Here is a 16,971-nt window from a genome sequence, read left to right as displayed (position 1 = left end):
TTGGAAGGAAGGGGGGGCAGAGAGGTCCCTGCTCTGCACCGACAGCTCTGGGCCCTTCCGGGAGCTGTTGTCTACAGACAGGGATAGCGGGCCTTGTCTTCGGGCAGCACAGGCAAAACGCACTGAGCACGTCTGGCCCGCCACGCGGCTCCATGACAAGGGCTAGTCCACCACACCTGCCGTCTGACACAGCGCCTGCAGCCACCAGCCAGGGGCCCTCCAACAGCCGCGTCAACAGCCCCGTACGGCCCAAGGCAAAGGGTCCCCTCCCGAAATGTTAGAGAGACCCTCCTTGGCTGGTGGGTCCCCAGGGCCACATCACACGTGCATGGTGCTGGGCAGAGGCCAGGTGAGAGGCCACCTGCGGGTGGTGTCGTGTGCTCTCAAGTGACAGGTCAGGTAGCCTCAAGCGTCCTCTCCGCCCGTCTGCCCCCCCAGGGTACCGTGCGGCTTGGGCCCCGCAGCTGTGGGCTCCATGGGTGTCTATCCCCACCAGGCCCAGGTGAGGCGGGGCCAGGCTCCACGCCCCTGGCCTCAGGCTCCAATGTCCACCTGGGCACAAATGTCCACCTGATCCCACATCTGGCCCCTCCCCCCCACCTCCCACTCCCACACTGAGGAGAGAACCAGGGGCTTGGGGGCACTGCCAGGCCTCAAGTGTGCAGGCAGAGACGAGGGTAGCAGGGTAGTCCACGAAGGGCAGAGTTGGGGTGATGTCACCTGTGCAGGTGGGGACAGTGACGTTGGAGGGGAGAGTGTCTCTGCAACAGCTCGACCTCCTGAGAGCCCGCCTCGGGAGGGGGCCCAGGGAGGGGGCTGGGCCAGACCCCTCACTTCGCGTTCACACTCATACCCCTCCTCCTACCCGGCCCCGCCGTCAGAAACTGGACTCAGGAAACAGGCAGGGCAGTGCGGTTTTGGATACAAAACTGTAAACACGAGTCTTTAAAAGGACAGAGGCCTCCGTGGCCCCAAACTCTGAGCCAGAGGCCCCCACCAAGGGACCCCAAGGGACCGGACCTCCGCCCACTCTGTCCTCCCTTCCCAGCCAGCACCCCGTTCCCCCAGGGGCGCTGGGGGCGCTGGGGGCAGGCTGGGCGAGCTGGGCTGCGAGTCCGCGGTCCGAGGGATTCCTGAGATGAAGAAGCGGCCCGCGGCGCCGCCCCCCCGGCCGGGGCACGAGGCAACCCTGGCCGCGTGGGGGACCCGCCCCCACCCCGCCCCCCCCACGCGGGTGGCGGGGGCCGGGTCACGTGCCCAGGGCGTCGCGCGGGGGCGAGGGCCCGCGGGGGCGGCCCGGCGCGCCCTGGAGCGGCGGCGGCGGCGGCACCGCGTTGCGCGGCGGCGGCTGCAGCTCCAGCGCGAGCGCGGGCGGCGCGAAGTCGCGCACCTGGCGGCGGTACTCCAGGAAGGTGCAGGCCTTGGTGGCCAGCGCCACCACGTTCTTGCCCACGAAGATGGCCGAGACGCGGCTGTCGCGGAAGAGCGCCATGTTGGCGGCTCGCGCCAGCACGGCCACCACGTTGACGGTGGCGAGGCTGAGCACGGGGTAGAGCATCATCTTCTGCGGCGCGATGTGCTCGCCCTGCATGCTGACCTCGCTGAGCGCCACGCACGGCAGCACCAGCAGCAGCATGTAGCAGTAGAAGAAGGTGAGGCCCTCGGCCCAGAGCGGCAGCCCGCTGCGCGGCGGCTCCCACAGGCTGGCCTGCATGTCCAGCAGGTCGAGCAGGTCCAGCGCCACCCAGAAGAGGCGGCCGCGCAGGTCCTCGCGCTTGCGGAAGGTGCGCACGTACTGCATGCGGTCGAGCGCCACGAGCAGCAGGAAGAGGCCGGGCACGCACACCGACAGCAGCAGCGTCAGCGCCTTGCGCGCCACCGGGTCGGCCGCGCCGCGCCGCGCCGACTTGTAGTTCTGGAAGACGAAGTAGAGCTTGATCTCCAGCACGAAGATGTACAGGAACCAGAGGATCATGGCGTAGCCGCGCTTGGCCGTGCGCACCTCGGCGCCCACCCACACGGCCACGTAGCGCAGCACCAGCAGGAAGCACACGTCGCCCACCAGCACGATGATGCACACGCCGATCTTGCGCGGGCCCTGGTTCTGCTCCACCAGGTACGCGTCCATGACCGCCATGCTGCCCATGATCACCAGCGTGGTCAGGCACACGTGGCGCCGGTCCGGGGGCGGCAGCACCATGGTCGGCCGCCGCGGCCCCGGCCTGGACGCGCCCGGCCCCCACGCGAGGCGGGAGGAGGCCCGGCGGCGGCGGCGGCGCTCAGCCCGCGGGCATGGCGCGCCGGGGCCCGGCCAGCCGCTGCGAGGGCGCCACTGCTGCCGGCCGGCGAGCTCGGAACCTGGGGAGATCAGAGGGACGTCAGGGCGCGGCCCGGGGCAGCCTCCGCCCTCCCCCGGCCCCCGCTGTGCCCGCGCGGGGGCGCCGGGGGGCTTCTGTCCACGCACGCGCCGGCGCGCTCCGGGGACCCGGTGCCGGGAGCGGGGCCTCCAGGGGGCGCTGCAGCCCCGCCCGAGCGCCGACGCCGGGCTCCCGCGGCCGCCGGGAAGGAAATGCAACGGAAGTGGTTTCTCCCGCCGCGCGCGTCCCCGGGGCCCACGCCGCCGACCCTCCGACGTGCCGCGGGGCCCCGGCGTCCTCGCGCCCCCGGGCGCCTCGCCGGGCGGGGGGCGGGCCCGTGGCCTCCGTGCTGCGCGCCCCAGCGCTCCCGGAGCGCCCGCTGCCCGCGGAGGCCCAGGCCCCCCCCTCCAGCGCCGCGCCGGGGCTCCGGGCGTGCCTTCTGGTCCGGCACTGAGGGTCATCCAAGTCCTGAGGACCCCATCCCCGCCTGGGCGGGCCCGTCCACCCTCCGCAGGCCGCGGACCGTTCCCTGCCCGGTTCCCACCAGGGTTCCCACTGCCTACAGAGGTTCGCGCCGCGGCCTCATCTCCAGCCCCGCACGCTGCCCTGCTCCCCGCGAAGGGGGGCCTCTGCCGCTCCCTGCACCCCGCAGCTGTGGGGCCGTCTCGGGAAGCCCGCCCCCCGCGGGCTCTGCAGCCCCCTGCACCTCTCACACCCTCGGCGTCGTTGTGACTGTGCTGTCACAGCCCCGCACCAGACTGGGTCCCCACACCTGGGCCCGCGCCCCTCACCCGCTGAAAGTCACTTTGCAGACTTACTTCCGCTCACTTCCAGCCAGGCCCCCTCAGCCCGCCCCTCCTCTCCTCCACAGCACCCCTGGCCCCGGGCTCTGTTTACTGCCCTGTCTAGACAAGGACATAAAATTTAATGTCACCCCGTGCCTGTGAAACCTGCCCCTAGTGACACACCGCCCCCAAGACTGAGGGAGGAGGCCCTCCTCCAAATTCACGCCCCCACTCCTGACCTCAGCACGGCTGCTGCCCCACCCAGGGGTCTCTGCAGCCACACACAGGACCCCCCCCCCCACACTGTGAGCTCAGACACCTCGAGTGGAGGGTGCCTGGGGGGGCGGGGTCATCGCCCTGTGTCCCTACCAAAACAGTGCCTGGAGCCCCTGCTCCCCGCCCACACACTCACCCCGTTCTCAGCCACCGGCTGGGCACGCGTGACCCGGGGAGCCCCCTCCCACCTGGCCTCCTCTGGTTCCAGCAGCGGCCTGAGAACTGCCTTCCTTCCAGCCCTTGGCCAGGCCAATAGCCAGAGAGCCACTGCACCGCCCACCCCTCCCCATCTACTCCTTGGCGTTCTCGTTCCCTCCCAGCCACTCACCAAACCCGGGCTGACGATGCCAGGAGAGACCCCATCCCGACCGGAGCTCGCGGGAGGAGCCCCCGCCCCTGCCCGAGGAAGGGCTTGACCACTGCTCCCGCACGCCCTGCCCGGCCTCTCCCCAGGGAGCTGGCCCCAGCCCTCCGTGCCCCCTGCCGGGCCCACCCCAAGCCCTCCCTGCGGTGCCCACCGATGGGGACAGGAAGGGACCGCCAGCGCCCACCAGACCGAGGCCGCTCCCGACAGGCTGCGTCTCCGCACTTCTGCCCGCGCCGCCGGCGCCCCAAGCCAGGACTCAGCCCTGCAGCGCCGCGGCGTCGCCCGGCCCCCGCGCCCGGCCCCCCGCTCGCGCCCCCGGCCCCGCGCCTACCAGCCGCCGGCCCACGGAGCCTCCGCGCCGGGCCGAGGCCGCGCTCCCTGCGCCGTGCTCGCTCCCCTCGCTCCTCTGCGCGCCCCCCGCTCCGCCTGAGGCCCCGCCCCCCGAGGCCCCGCCCCGCGCGGTAGGGGTCCTGGCGCCCCGCCCCCGCAGCACCGGTTGCCACGGCGACAGCCCTGCGCCGCAGCAGTGCCGGCGACCGCGGGCTGGCCCCGGGGAGCGGGACACCGCCGGACCGGCGCACCATCCCCGGGAAGCCCCTGCACCCGCTTCCCCCCACAGCCAGGTCTTCGGTCCCTCTCGCGCCCTGAAATCCCGCTGCAGCCCCACCCAGGCCGCCCACCAGGGTGACCCCACTCGCCCTCGACAGGCAGCCCGTGGACCGCGGAGCTGGTCGCGACACGGGGCCGGGCTGACCACCAGCCCTGTGCCAGCGGCGTGTGGGGACAGAGAGGTGCGGTGGGTCTCGGGGCCTGTCCCGAAGACGCCCTGGGTCCTGGATTTCTCCAGCCTTCCTGGGTTCCGTGCGGAGGTGGAGGGTGGAAGACAGGAGCAGCCGGTGGTCTTCATCGTCAGCCCGGGGCTCTCGCTAGGGTTTGGAGGCTCAGGCTTCTTTCCTCCAACCTGTCACCACTGTGCCCACACACACACCCAGCCTGTTGGGGAGGGCACCTAATGCCTGATCTCCCCAGAGCTGCTCACACGTCCCCCTGTCGCTCCAACAGAGGCAGAGATGGAGGGTGAGAGGTGAAGGGGCCCCCAGGATCCACCTGGTGAAAGGGGTGAAACACGACTCACACCCGGATCTGCCTACACTGAGGTCCTGAGCTGTGCCTGGGTCCGCACAGGTGATGGGGTCTGTTCAGGCGACTTGGACTGCCCCCTCCCTCAGCGCTGGGAGTGGGGACATCTCCAGCTGAAGGGAAGCCAGGGTACCAGGCCACCCGCAGGAAGCACAGGTGAGGGACTATGAGATGCTTAATCCGGGAGCCCCTTGGGATGGCTGGTTGAGAAATACCAGCCCCCACATTGCTTTCACTGTCAGAACCCAGTGTGGTCAGGACCCTGAAGCTGCCTTTGTACCCAGGGAGGGGTCCCAGACCCCTAGGGATGGGTCATCTCCCCCAGAGAGAGGCCTCCGGAAGCCCCCTGCCTCAAGGGACCAAAGGCAGCATAGAAGGAGGTGGCGAGAAGGCCCAGGGCATACCCCCCACCCCGGCACCCCGGGCAGTGGGCAGCACCAGCCGCACCCTGGTAGCCCCAGGAGGCAGAGGAGGGACAGGCTGCCTAAGAAGAAACCAGAAGCACCTCCCTATCGGGAGGGGCTGCCCCCTTGGCCCCTGCAGCCTCTCCCCGCCTCTCCTCAGCCCTGCCCACCTCACCCAAGGGTGTGCTCAAAAAGCTCAATCTTTAGCCTCAAGGCTAAAGGCTGCACCAGGGCCCTGCACGCCTCCTGCCCCACCCCCCGGGGCCCTGCACGCCTCCCGCCCCGCCCCCAGGGCCCTGCACGCCTCCCGCCCTGCCCCCAGGGCCCTGCACGCCTCCTGCCCCAACCCCGGGGGCCCTGCACCCCTCTGACCTCACGGTGCTCACCCTCCTGGCTCTTCTCGCTGTGTTTCTGTCACCTCAGGATGGAGGCGTGGGCCCCGAGGGTGGGCTCCGGGAGGGGTGAGGACAGTTAGGGCTCCAGGGTGGCTCCTTGGGGACAGTCTGTTCCTTGCCTGTCCAGCTGCTGGCGGCTGCCAGCAGCCCTTCCCCTTCCTTGGCTTGTGGACGCACCATTCCCATCTGCCTCGGACATCACGCGGCCTTTCCCTGTGCGTCTGTCTTCTTGTGAAAACATGTGATGCTGGAAAGGCCCAGCCTAATGACCTCATCCTAACTTGATGACATCTGCAAAGGCCTCGTTTCCAAATTAGGTTGCATTTGGATGTTCCAGGGTCAGGACTTAAACTTATCTTTGCGGAGACATAGTTCCACCCATGATTAACCTTCCCAACTTGCCAGTCTGACTGTGTCCCCCCCACAAGGAGTCCCTGTGGTCTTGACCAGAGGACTGGGGCACCCAGGCCTGACTGCAGAGCTGCCCCCAGCCCTGGCCCCCCCGCCCCCCCCCCCATATCTCTCAAGACAGCCCCTCACGGGCTTGCCAGGCTCGTTTCCCCACCACGCACGCTGTCTCGGCGGCTCCCCTGGCTGGAACACCACACGCCCTGCCTTGGGGTGGCATCCCTGACCCCGTGCACTTCACTCCAGAGCTGGCCTCCACCCAGCTGTCCCCTCCACTCTGGGGGCTGACTGCCCGCCTTGGCCGCAGCCCCTCCCCACTGGCCATCACTCCATGCAGTCACGAGGATGGGCTCCACGCCCCCCGCCTGCCTGGAAGGCTGACGGAGCTGAACCAAATCCACACAGAGGGACCATGGGGGGCTCGCGGGCACCCAGAGCCCCTCAGGAGCGAGAGCAACCTCACGCCTCTGACAGCCGTGCCCGGTGAACTGTGTGCTGGTCATCGAGCTCTTGGAGGGCGGAGGGTGAGAGCAGGCAGGCCCAGAGTGGGTGGGGTCCCAGCCAGGAAGGAGCCAACCACGGTCTCGGCTTTGAACTTGGCTGCAGGTGACCGGGGGGCAGGCCTCACCCCCAGTGCCCAGGGGAGGCATGTGAAACCCCCCGGGGAGGGCAGTGTCCGGGTCGAAGCCTCAGTTATCCCACAAGTGATTTTTCAAACACCGCAGGCTGCCAGACTGGACCCCAGGAGCGAGCCAGCAGAAACACAGACTGAGGCCCACAGGGAGCGACCCCGACGCCTGAGGGACTGCAGGGGCCAGAGGCAGTCCAGCACGCGGCCCTGGAGACGATGTGATAGAGAAGATGGGGGAAGGCGCTAAACAGAACGTGTAGGGCTGAGAAACAGTAGCCAAAACTAAGGATCAAAGGGAGTGTGACCCCAGGGTGGACGCGCTGGGGAAGACCTGAGCGCAGGTCGGCTGAAGCGGGGGGCCGGGGCGGGGGCCCCCCGGGGGGCAGTTCTGCTCCGTGTTGGGCCGGAAGCCCAGGGCCCCAAGCAAGACACAGCAGAGCTCTGAGGAGCTTCTGTCTCTGCTAGAGACGGCAGAGCCTGAATGCAAGCGGCCCGACTAACCCCTCGAGTTCTAGAAAAATCCGAAAACCCCACACCTACACACATCATATAATCTTTGTCTTTGGTGAAAACTGGAGACAAAGAAAACCTGAAAGGCAGCCCGGTGGCAGAAGTCCGAGAGTTGTGTGACAGTGGACTTCTCAGCTGCCGCAGCACAACCCAGGACTCACAGGGACGGCAACTTTGATCCAGTGCAGGAAGGCGCCGGCTGTGTCGGCAGAGGGACGGCCCCAGAGAGGCCCACGTCCTCATCCGCCAAACCTGTGATCATATTACTTTATGTGGCACCTGGGAGTTTGCAGGTGTGATGACATGGTGGGCCTGACATGGGAGGTTCTCCCAGGTCATCAGTGGGTCCAGCGTCATCACAAGGGGTGGGGGGCGAGGGCGGGAGAGTCAGAAAGACTGTGGGGCCCCAAGCCGGGCAGGGACGACGGAGGAGGGGCTGTGAGCCCAGGGGTGCCGCTGGCCCCTAGAAGCTGGGGAAGCCAGACAACAGAGCCTCCGGAAGGAGCCATTCTCTATTTGAGCGCAGTGCGGCTGCTGACCTCGGCGGCTGTGAGGTAGCGTCTGCTGTTGCTTTCAGCGCGCGGCCCTTTGCTGCAGCAGCAAGAGGGGAGGGAGGGGATGCTGGCCTGGAGTCACTCTTTACTCAAACCAGAACTGAGAGAGTTTGCAGCAGGCCTGCAGCAAAACAGCATAAAAGTTTCTCTTTAGGCAAAGAGAATAAGGGCGGGGAAGCAGGGAGGAAAGAGAGCGATGAAATGCTGAGAAACAGGGGCGCCTGGGTGGCTTAGTCGGTTAAGTGTCCGACTTTCGCTTGGGTCATGATCTCACGGTTCGTGGGTTCGAGCCCCGCGTCGGGCTCTGTGCTGACTGCCAGCTCGGAGCCTGGAGCCTGTTTCAGAGTCTGTGTCTCCCTCTCTCTCTGACCCTCCCCTGCTCATGCTGTCTCTCTCTCTCTCCTAGAAATAAATAAGAATATTAAAAAAAAAAAATGCTGAGAAACAATGTGTAGAAAACACGACACTGGAACGTACCTGACAACAGCATGTAGAACAAGAGGAAACAAGAGGGTGCGAAGAGCGCTGGGGACTTCAGCAAGCGCCCTGTAAACGCCCGCCGGAGCATCAGGGGTCATGAACACAGTGCAGAAAGAAGCTCATGGAGTTGGTTTTAAGAGTCAATCCCCCCCCAAAAAAAGGGGGTGCATGGAAATAGAGCAGCTGCAGAAATTAGAAAACTTTTTTTTTAATTTTTTTTTTAATGTTTTATTTATTTCTAGGAGAGAGAGAGACAGCATGAGCAGGGGAGGGTCAGAGAGAGAGGGAGTCACAGACTGAAACAGGCTCCAGGCTCTGAGCTGGCAGTCAGCACAGAGCCCAACGCGGGGCTCGAACCCACGAACCGCGAGATCATGACCTAAGCGAAAGTCGGACGCTTAACCGACTAAGCCACCCAGGCACCCCAAGAAAACTTTTTAAAATGGCAGATTTAGGGGCGCCTCGGGGGCTCAGTCAGTTAAGTGTCCACCTTTAGCTCAGGTCATGACCTCATGGTCCGTGGGTTCGAGCCCCGCGTCGGGCTCTGTGCTGACAGCTCAGAGGCTGGAGCTGCTTCAGATTCTGTGTCTCCCTCTCTCCCTGCCCCTCCCGCTTGTGCTCTGTCTCTCTCAAAAATACATAAACATTAAAAAAATACTTTTAAATAAATAAAATGGCAGGTTTAAACACCATTATATCAGTGATTACATCAAATTTAAATGGACTGCACTCTCCCATTAAAAGGCCAAGACGATCATTCTGGTTAAACAAACAAACAAACAAAAAGATCTTCTTTACAAGGACCACGTCTACGCCACGAGAAAGGAAGAGACGTGCTCCGGACGCCCGGGGGGAATGCGGTGTCAGAGCAGCCGGCTGTGTCCCTGGGCAGGTGCGCTGTGCCCGCTCTGGAGCGATGCGTGGGGGGTGCTCACAGAGCTCATGCGGCACCCGCCTGTGGTCTAGGGTAAGTGTGTGCTTACACACACACACCAGTAAGACTCGAGCCCGGGGGCTCACGTGTGTTGCCTTATTCTTTTCATGTCCTGGGTCCCCTTTGTGGGCGAGACATGAAGCAGCGAGGAGAAAGCAACGCCCAGCTCGTGCGAGGGCTCAGGGAAGCAGCACCGGGCAGACGGTGTGGTGTGGAAGCCAGAATCCGAAGCGCCGCCGAAGCGGAGGGGGGTCTCAGGCGCTCCCGCCATACCTCTGGCCAGGACTCACCCCAGCCTGAAAGCTAGAAATGGGGTGGGGGCGTGGACAGAGAAAGCGGCAGGGGAGCCCTCTAATTCGGGCTCAGGAGGCAGGAAAGAAAGGGGCTCCAGAGGCTCACAGAGGCTGGGGGGGCTCCGGGCAGAGTGTCGGGGGGGTTCTCCTCTCCCTCCCTCGTGCCCCCCGGGCAACCCCCCCCCCAGCCTGCAGTGTAGGCACCAGTTCACGTGTGCCTCATTGGGGGGAGCCGCCTTCTCCTGTGGGAGGAGACGTGGTCCCCAGAGGGTGGGAAGGGGAGAAAGCCAAGCCCTGCTCTCCGTCCAAGTCGCAGGCCCCGTCTCGGGGAGCGCGCAGGAGGCAGGGTGACCAAAGCCGCAGGCTTCTGCCAGAGCACTGGAAAGGGGAGCCCCAGGGAGCCAGAAAGTATCCCCATGATGTTCATGCCTTCTGGGCTCACCCCAAGCCGTGCGCGCACGCCAGGTCTGCACACGGAGCTACAGGCAGACCACGGCCGAGCCCCGCACCAGCCACGGGTAGTGCCCACACAGGACGGACCCAGGTAACACTGACAAGGCTTTGAAAACAGAGCCGACGTTGAAATCGCAACCACAGAGGGCTGGTTGATTGCGTGCTGAAATAAAAAGGTCAACATTCTCAGTGGGATTTTTAGAAGAGCAGATATTCATAACATAACCTGTGAGCATGTAGGGTACTATCTAAAATTATCCTGCATATGAGGAACCAGAACAATCCAACTCACAAGAGAAAAGAAAATCAAAGCACAAGTGCGAACATGACACAAAACCCTCAACAAGATATTGGCAAATAATATTTAAAAGGCACCACAAAATGGTGGGGGAGAGGGAGAGAGGAAAACCATGAGAGACTCTTGAATGCTGACAAAAACTGAGGACTGATGGATGTGGGGGGAGGGGGGATGGGCATGGAGGACGGCACTCGTAGGGATGAGCACTGGGTGTTATGCGGAAACTAATTTGACAATAAACTATTTGTTTAAAAAAAAAAAAAAGGCACCACAGCTACACGGAGGGTAACCCAGGAATGCAAGTCTGGCTCAATCCAGGAAAATAAATCAGTGTGGCCACCATGTTCACAGTCTAAAGAAGAAACCATGTGATCATATCAATTGGTGCTGAGAAAGCATTTGACAGAATTCAATATCATCCATGACAAATACTGTGAGCAAACAAGAAATAGAAGGGAGTTTACTTAATCTAATAAAGGACACCTACAAAAAGCAATAACAGGCTTTTTATCTGAAATCATTTCTTTTTTTTTTTTAATGTTTTATTTATTTCTAGGAGAGAGAGAGAGAGACAGCACGAGCAGGGGAGGGTCAGAGAGAGAGGGAGTCACAGACCGAAACAGGCTCCAGGCTCTGAGCTGGCAGTCAGCACAGAGCCCGACGCGGGGCTCGAACCCACAAACCGTGAGATCATGACCTAAGCGAAGGTCGGACGCTTAACCGACTGAGCCACCCAGGCGCCCCTGAAATCATTTCTTAAATGAAAGATTTAAAAAATCAAACTGTTCCTCACATTAACAGATTAAATGAAAAAATAAGATCACATCAATAGAATCAAGAGACATTTAATAGAATTCAATAAGCTGTTCGTGATGTATTTTTAAAAAGCCTTCACTAGATTAAGAATGGAAGGGGACTTTTTTAATCTGATAAAAAGCATGTAGAAGACTCCCCCGTGAAGGGCAATCTGCGTAACGAAGAGCTGGAACACCCTCTTTGAGACAGAGCGGACAGGTGCCGGCCGCTCAGTTCGGCTCCGGCCCAGGCGCTCGGGAGGCAGGAAGCGAGAAAGAGAAACGAAAGGAGTCGGAACCGGAGATGCGCCATAGAAGCTGTCGGAGTTCGCGCAGGCAACAGAACTGTGTGCTTGGAAAAGTCTACAGAATCTAGAGGAAAAAGTGTTCACAATTAATCAGTGACTTTGGCAAGACTGTTGACACCAGGGCAGTACGTACGACTCTGTTGTGGGGCATCTGGCGGCTCAGTCGGTTCAGCCCCTGACTCCTGCTTTTGGCTCAGGTTATGGTCTCGCGGTTTGTGACCCCCAGACCTGTGCTGGGTCCTGTGCTGACAGCACAGAGCCTGTCTGGGGTCTCTCTCTGCCCCTCCCCTGCTCACACACTCTCTGTCACTTTCAAAATGAATAACTTGGGGCGCCTGGGGGGCTCAGACCAGGAGGCAAACTCAGCAAGCGCACCGCCGCCCCTCGTGAGGCTGGAGGAGTCAGCAACCACAGGGCGCGCAGGGCAACGGGTGGCAGCAGAGGCGGGTGTGGCCCGGGCACGGAGGCGCGCCATCTGGAAGGGGCCCCGCACAGCCGTGGAGACAGCGGTCCCCCTGCACACGGACGGGGCAGGGGCTGTCCACATGGGGAAGGAGCCAGAATTCCTACAGCTGTGCTCTGGACACTGAACACGACTCTAAATTACATACTTCCGGGGGCGCCTGGGGGGCTCAGTCGGTGAAGCATCCGACTTTGGCTCAGGTCATGATCTCACCGTTCGTGGGTTCGAGCCCCGCATCGGGCTCTGTGCTGACGGCTCAGAGCCTGGAACCTGCTTCAGATTCTGTGTCTCCCTCTCTCCCTGCCCCTCCCCCGCTCATGCTCTGCCTCTCTCTGTCTCAAAAATAAAAATAAAACTATAAAAAAATTTTAATTACCTACTTCTAAAAGGTGAAGAGCACAATCCCCCACAACCCGTCAGCCCAGAGGCAGAGTCGGCAAGAGCAGAGGGTGAGACACAGAGAACATCTTTCTGACTCTGGAGTTGGAAAAATTTTTATTTTTTAAAAATATTTATTTTTAAGAGAGAGAAAGAGAGAGTGGGAGCAGGGGAGGGGTTGGGGGGGGGGGACAGAATCAGAAGCAGCTCCAGGCTCTGAGCTGTCAACACAGAGCCTGAAGCGGGGCTTGAACTCATGAACCTTGAGATCGTGACCTGAGCTGAAATCAGGAGCTTGACCAACTGAGCCACCCAGGCGTCCCAGAGTTGGAAGAGATTTTAAATGGGACACAAAAAGCAGTAGCAATGAAAAGAAAAGAGTGATAAATTGGATCACGGGAAATTCAGGAGCTTCTGCTCATCAACAGACCCCACCGAGGAAGCGAGAAGGCAAGTGGCAGACGGAGAGATTTGTGCAGCGCTGGCCAGCGACAGAGGAGGACGCCCGTCTGGAACATACTAGGAACCTCTGCATGTTAGCAAGAAGAAAGACAACCAAAGAGGGTGAGGCCTGCGGGAAAACACACACAGGCACCTCCCAAAGGGTCAGTAAGGACACGGCCAGCAAATCCGGCCACCAGGAAGGGGCCACAGTGAGAGGCCGCCACACCCACACGGCCGGGCGGGTATGGACGGGGTGTGAGCGGGTGGCCGCACCCCCTGAAACTGAGCACGGGCAGGCTCTGGGACTGGAGAGGCCGCCGTGTGCGCACAGGAGCAGCACGTGGCCGGGGGAGCGGCCGGGACACCTAAAGACGCAAACACCCCAGCGTCCCTCCACCCAGGACCGTCAGAAGACCCGAGGCTGTGAGGGGCTGTGAGGGAGTGAGTGACAGCGACGGGCAGCGACACGCGCCAAGTTCGCAAACACAACCCTGAACGATGAAGCCAGACCCCGTGTGCTCACGCGAGCCTCGGGAACGAGACAGAAGCAAGTCCCAGTGTGCAGCGCTGCTGCTTTGGGGGGCGCCTGCAGACAGGCTCACGGTGAAGGGCGCCGGAGCTGACCGCGGTCTCCTTCCCGGCTGCACAGCGGTCATGTGTGGCTCACTCCGGGGCCATTCACAGAGCTCAGCACCCAGTATTTGCGCTTTTCTGTACAGGTGCTGTGACTTGCCATAAAAACGCTCCGGGGCGCCTGGGGGCTCAATCAGTTGAGGATTGACTCTTGGTTTCCACTCAGGTCATGATCTTACGGTTCCGGTTCGTGGGTTCGAGCCCCACATCACGCTCTGTGCTGACAGCTCAGAGTCTGCTTGGGACTCTCTCTCTCTCTGCCCCTCCCTGACTCTCTGTCCCTCTCAAATAAATAAATAAACTTAAAAATCTAATAATAAATTTTAAAAAATAAAAATGATCCAAGGAATAAACTGACAAAAATGAAAGAAGACAATGGATAAAAGATGTTTAAGTATTAAAGGAAAACAACTATGAACCTAGAAGTTTTTTTAAAATTTTTTAATGTTTTATTTCTGAGAGAGAGAGAGACAGCGTGAGCAGGGGAGGGTCAGAGAGAGAGGGAGACACAGACTCTGAAATAGGCTCCAGGCTCTGAGCTGGCTGTCAGCACAGAGCCCGATGCGGGGCCCAAACCCACGAACCGCGAGATCATGACCTAAGCGAAAGTCGGACGCTTAACCGACCAAGCCACCCAGGCGCCCCGAACCTAGAATTTTATATCCAAACAAAATTTCATTCACATGTGGAAGACTCTTAGGGTCTCAGAACGTTTGTCACAACAGGATTACTTGAAAACACATTTGGATTAAAAGCAAAAACAAATCTAAGAGACTCTTCAAGAGATACAAAAAGTAAGGATAATCAAAATTTTAGTAACATTTATGATTGTTTTAGAATGAATTTAGAACCACAGAAAACTGTAATGGGGGTAAAGAGATATTATATTCGTAAGAGCTAAGGACTAGGGCACCTGGGTGGCTCAGTCGGGTAAGTGTCTGACTTAGGCTCAGGCCATGATCTCATGGTTCATGGGTTCAACCCCCACGTCGGGCTCTGTGCTGACAGCTCAGAGCCTGGAGCTGCTTCAGATTCTGTCTCCCTCTCTCTCTGCCCCTCCCCCACTCACTCACACAAACTCACTCTCTGTCTCTCTCTCAAAATTAATGTTAAAAAGGTGTAAAAGCTGAGGACTAAAATTTTGTACACCATAAATAAGAACTTGGGAGAGGGCACCTGGGTGACTCAGTTCTGACTCTTGGGGCTCCTGGGTGGCTCAGTCAGTTAAGCACCCGACTTCAGCTCAGGTCATGATCTCACCGTTCGTGAGTCTGAGCCCGGCACCAGGCTCTGTGCTGATGTTGGGGAGTCTGCTTGGGATCCTCTCTCTCTGCCCCTCTCCCCTCTCATTCTCTCTCAATGTAAATAAACTTAAAAAAAAAAAAAAGAATTTGGGAGAATAAAGGACATGAGAACATGCTAAAGTATTTATTTTGTTGGACAAGGTAGAGATATGGATAAGTGTAGAAAAGTAATCAGTGAAGGGGCACTGTGGCTCAGTCAGTGGAGCGTGCCACTCTTGATCTCAGGCCGAGGCTTGAGCCCCACGTCGGCTCTAGAGAGTGCTTCAAGCTAAAATCCTTAGGGGCACCTGGGTGGCTCAGTCGCTGAGTGTCAGTCCCGTGATATGGGCTCCAGTCATGATCTCACAGTCGTGGGATGCAGCCCCAAGCTGGGCTCCACACTGAACATGGAGCCTGCTTGGGATTCTCTCTCTCTCTCTCTCTCTCTCTCTCTCTCTCTGTCCCTCCCCCATTCACACTTTCTCTCTCAAAATAAATAAACATTTTTAAACAATTTAAAATTTCAGAATAAAATAAGTCAACAATATGCTGTATTTAAAAAAAAAAAAAAAAGCTTTGTCTTAAGACACAGTAACATTGGAAAATAAAGGACAGACCAGCCTGTCCCATGCAAATATGAACCAACATCGGGCTCCAGTATCACCTCAGTCCCACCAGACATAGCTTAGAGCAGAAAAGCAGCATAAAGGGGCGCCTGGGTGGCTTAGTCGGTTGAGCGTCCGACTTTCACTTAGGTCATGATCTCGCGGTTCGTGGGTTCGAGCCCCGCGTCGGGCTCTGTGCTGACTGCCAGCTCGGAGCCTGGAGCCTGTTTCAGTCCGTGACTCCCTCTCTCTCTGACCCTCCCCTGCTCACGCTGTCTCTCTCTCTCTCTCCTAGAAATAAATAAAAAAACATTAAAAAAAAAAAAGAAAAGCAGCATAAAGCACACAGAATGAAACTATGTGCTGGTAAAAAGGAACAATAAACAAGATTTATCTATTATAAATATATACATACCTCACAATTTAGCCTCAAGCTATGTCAAGCAGTAATTAACAGAATTATCAGGAAAAGTAGATAGATACACCATCATTTAGATTTTTCATATAAAATACCAAAATCATATTTAAATGTGGACAGTTCATTTTTGCACAGGTAAGTTAAAGAAGTTGAAATAATAACCAAAGTCTTCCCTTCTAACAATGCCAAGTTCCAGATGGTTCTACTAAATTTTCAAGAAACAGTTGGTGCCTACCTTAACAGGCTATTCCAGAAAACAGATTGCAAAGGCTGTGACAAGGCCAATGTAATCCGGATTCCAAAACATAGTAAGGAAAACGCAAAGAGAAAAAGAAGGAAGAAAATTATGGTCGTGTTTCATTTGGAACATAGACAATGAACTTCCTAAGTAAGGTTTTAGCTAAGTGAAACCAACTGGATGTGAAAGAGCTACACCGTCACGGCGCCTGGGTGGCCCAGTTGGTCGAGCATCCGACTTTGGCTCAGGTTATGATCTCAGGGTCCGTGAGTCTGAGCCCCGCGTCAGGCTCTATGCTGTCAGTGTAGAGCCCACTTCGGAAACTTTGTCCCCCTTCTCTCTCTGACCCTCCCCTGCTTGAGCTCTCTCTCTCTCTCTCTGTTTCTCAATAAGTAAACAAATAAATTAACATTTAAAAAAAAAGTTAAACCATTGTGATCAAACAGAGCTACTTACAGGAATGCAAGGACAGCTCAACACGGGAAGGCGGGAGGTGTGGTTAGTGTAATGTCCTTCGTTACAAACGGGGGAAGGAGAAAATCATGACTTGACGAGTGAAGGACACAAAGCATTTGAAGTTTATGATTCTAAAAAAACTCTTAGAAAAATAAGACTGGAAGAAAACTTTCTAAATGTTAGAAAACCAGGGGCACCTGGGTGGCTGTTGATGGAGCGTCAGACTCTTGATCTTAGCTCAGGTTATGATCTCACCATCGTGAGATCGAGCCCCGTGTCAGGCTCTGAGCTGACAGCACAGAGTCTGCTTGGGAGCTTCTCTCTCCCTCCCCCACTCGTGCGCTTGCTCTAAATTAATTAGTTAATTAATTAATTAAATGTTGCCAAACTTCATGCATGGAAAGCAGCAGTTAACAGAGAAGCCTCGGGGCGTGCCCCAAGATGGAGAATAAGGCCACCTGGCCTCCCCGCTGCCTCTGGGTGAGGCGTTAGCGCTACGGGCATCACAGAACCTTCCACAGTAAATCTTTTCCTGGCTCTGCTCCCTGGTTAAGCCGTGATGTGGAAACAAGAGCCAGAAGGAGTGGTAAGCTGTGCACACAGCTTTAAAACCACACAAACACCCACCTTCACTAGGGCTGCAGTTCTCAAACTGTGGGCCAGGGC

General features: G+C 58.8%; 1 protein-coding gene across 4 annotated transcripts; it reads right to left on the bottom strand.

Moving 5' to 3' along the window:
• Positions 1–896: 896 nt before the first annotated feature.
• Positions 897–5,915, bottom strand: TMEM121 (transmembrane protein 121). Of its 4 annotated transcripts, none has more exons than XM_039223948.1 (2): positions 5,702–5,915; positions 897–2,358 (listed from the first exon to the last, which is right to left on the bottom strand). In XM_039223948.1, exon 2 carries the CDS (start codon positions 2,198–2,200, stop codon positions 1,250–1,252), a length of 951 nt encoding a protein of 316 aa, XP_039079879.1. In that variant the 5' UTR covers positions 2,201–2,358; positions 5,702–5,915; the 3' UTR covers positions 897–1,249. The 4 variants fall into 4 exon arrangements, with proteins under 4 accessions (XP_039079879.1, XP_039079878.1, XP_039079880.1 ...); XM_039223947.1 differs by having other exon boundaries at positions 5,716–5,915; XM_039223949.1 differs by lacking the exon at positions 5,702–5,915 and adding an exon at positions 4,117–4,174.
• Positions 5,916–16,971: the final 11,056 nt, after the last annotated feature.

Source organism: Hyaena hyaena, unplaced genomic scaffold (assembly GCF_003009895.1).
Source record: "Hyaena hyaena isolate Hyena2069 unplaced genomic scaffold, ASM300989v1 scaffold_1514, whole genome shotgun sequence".
NCBI lineage: Eukaryota > Metazoa > Chordata > Mammalia > Carnivora > Hyaenidae > Hyaena > Hyaena hyaena.
The sequence above is the reverse complement of the archived record's forward strand: the minus strand, read 5'-3'. Positions and strand labels throughout refer to the sequence as shown.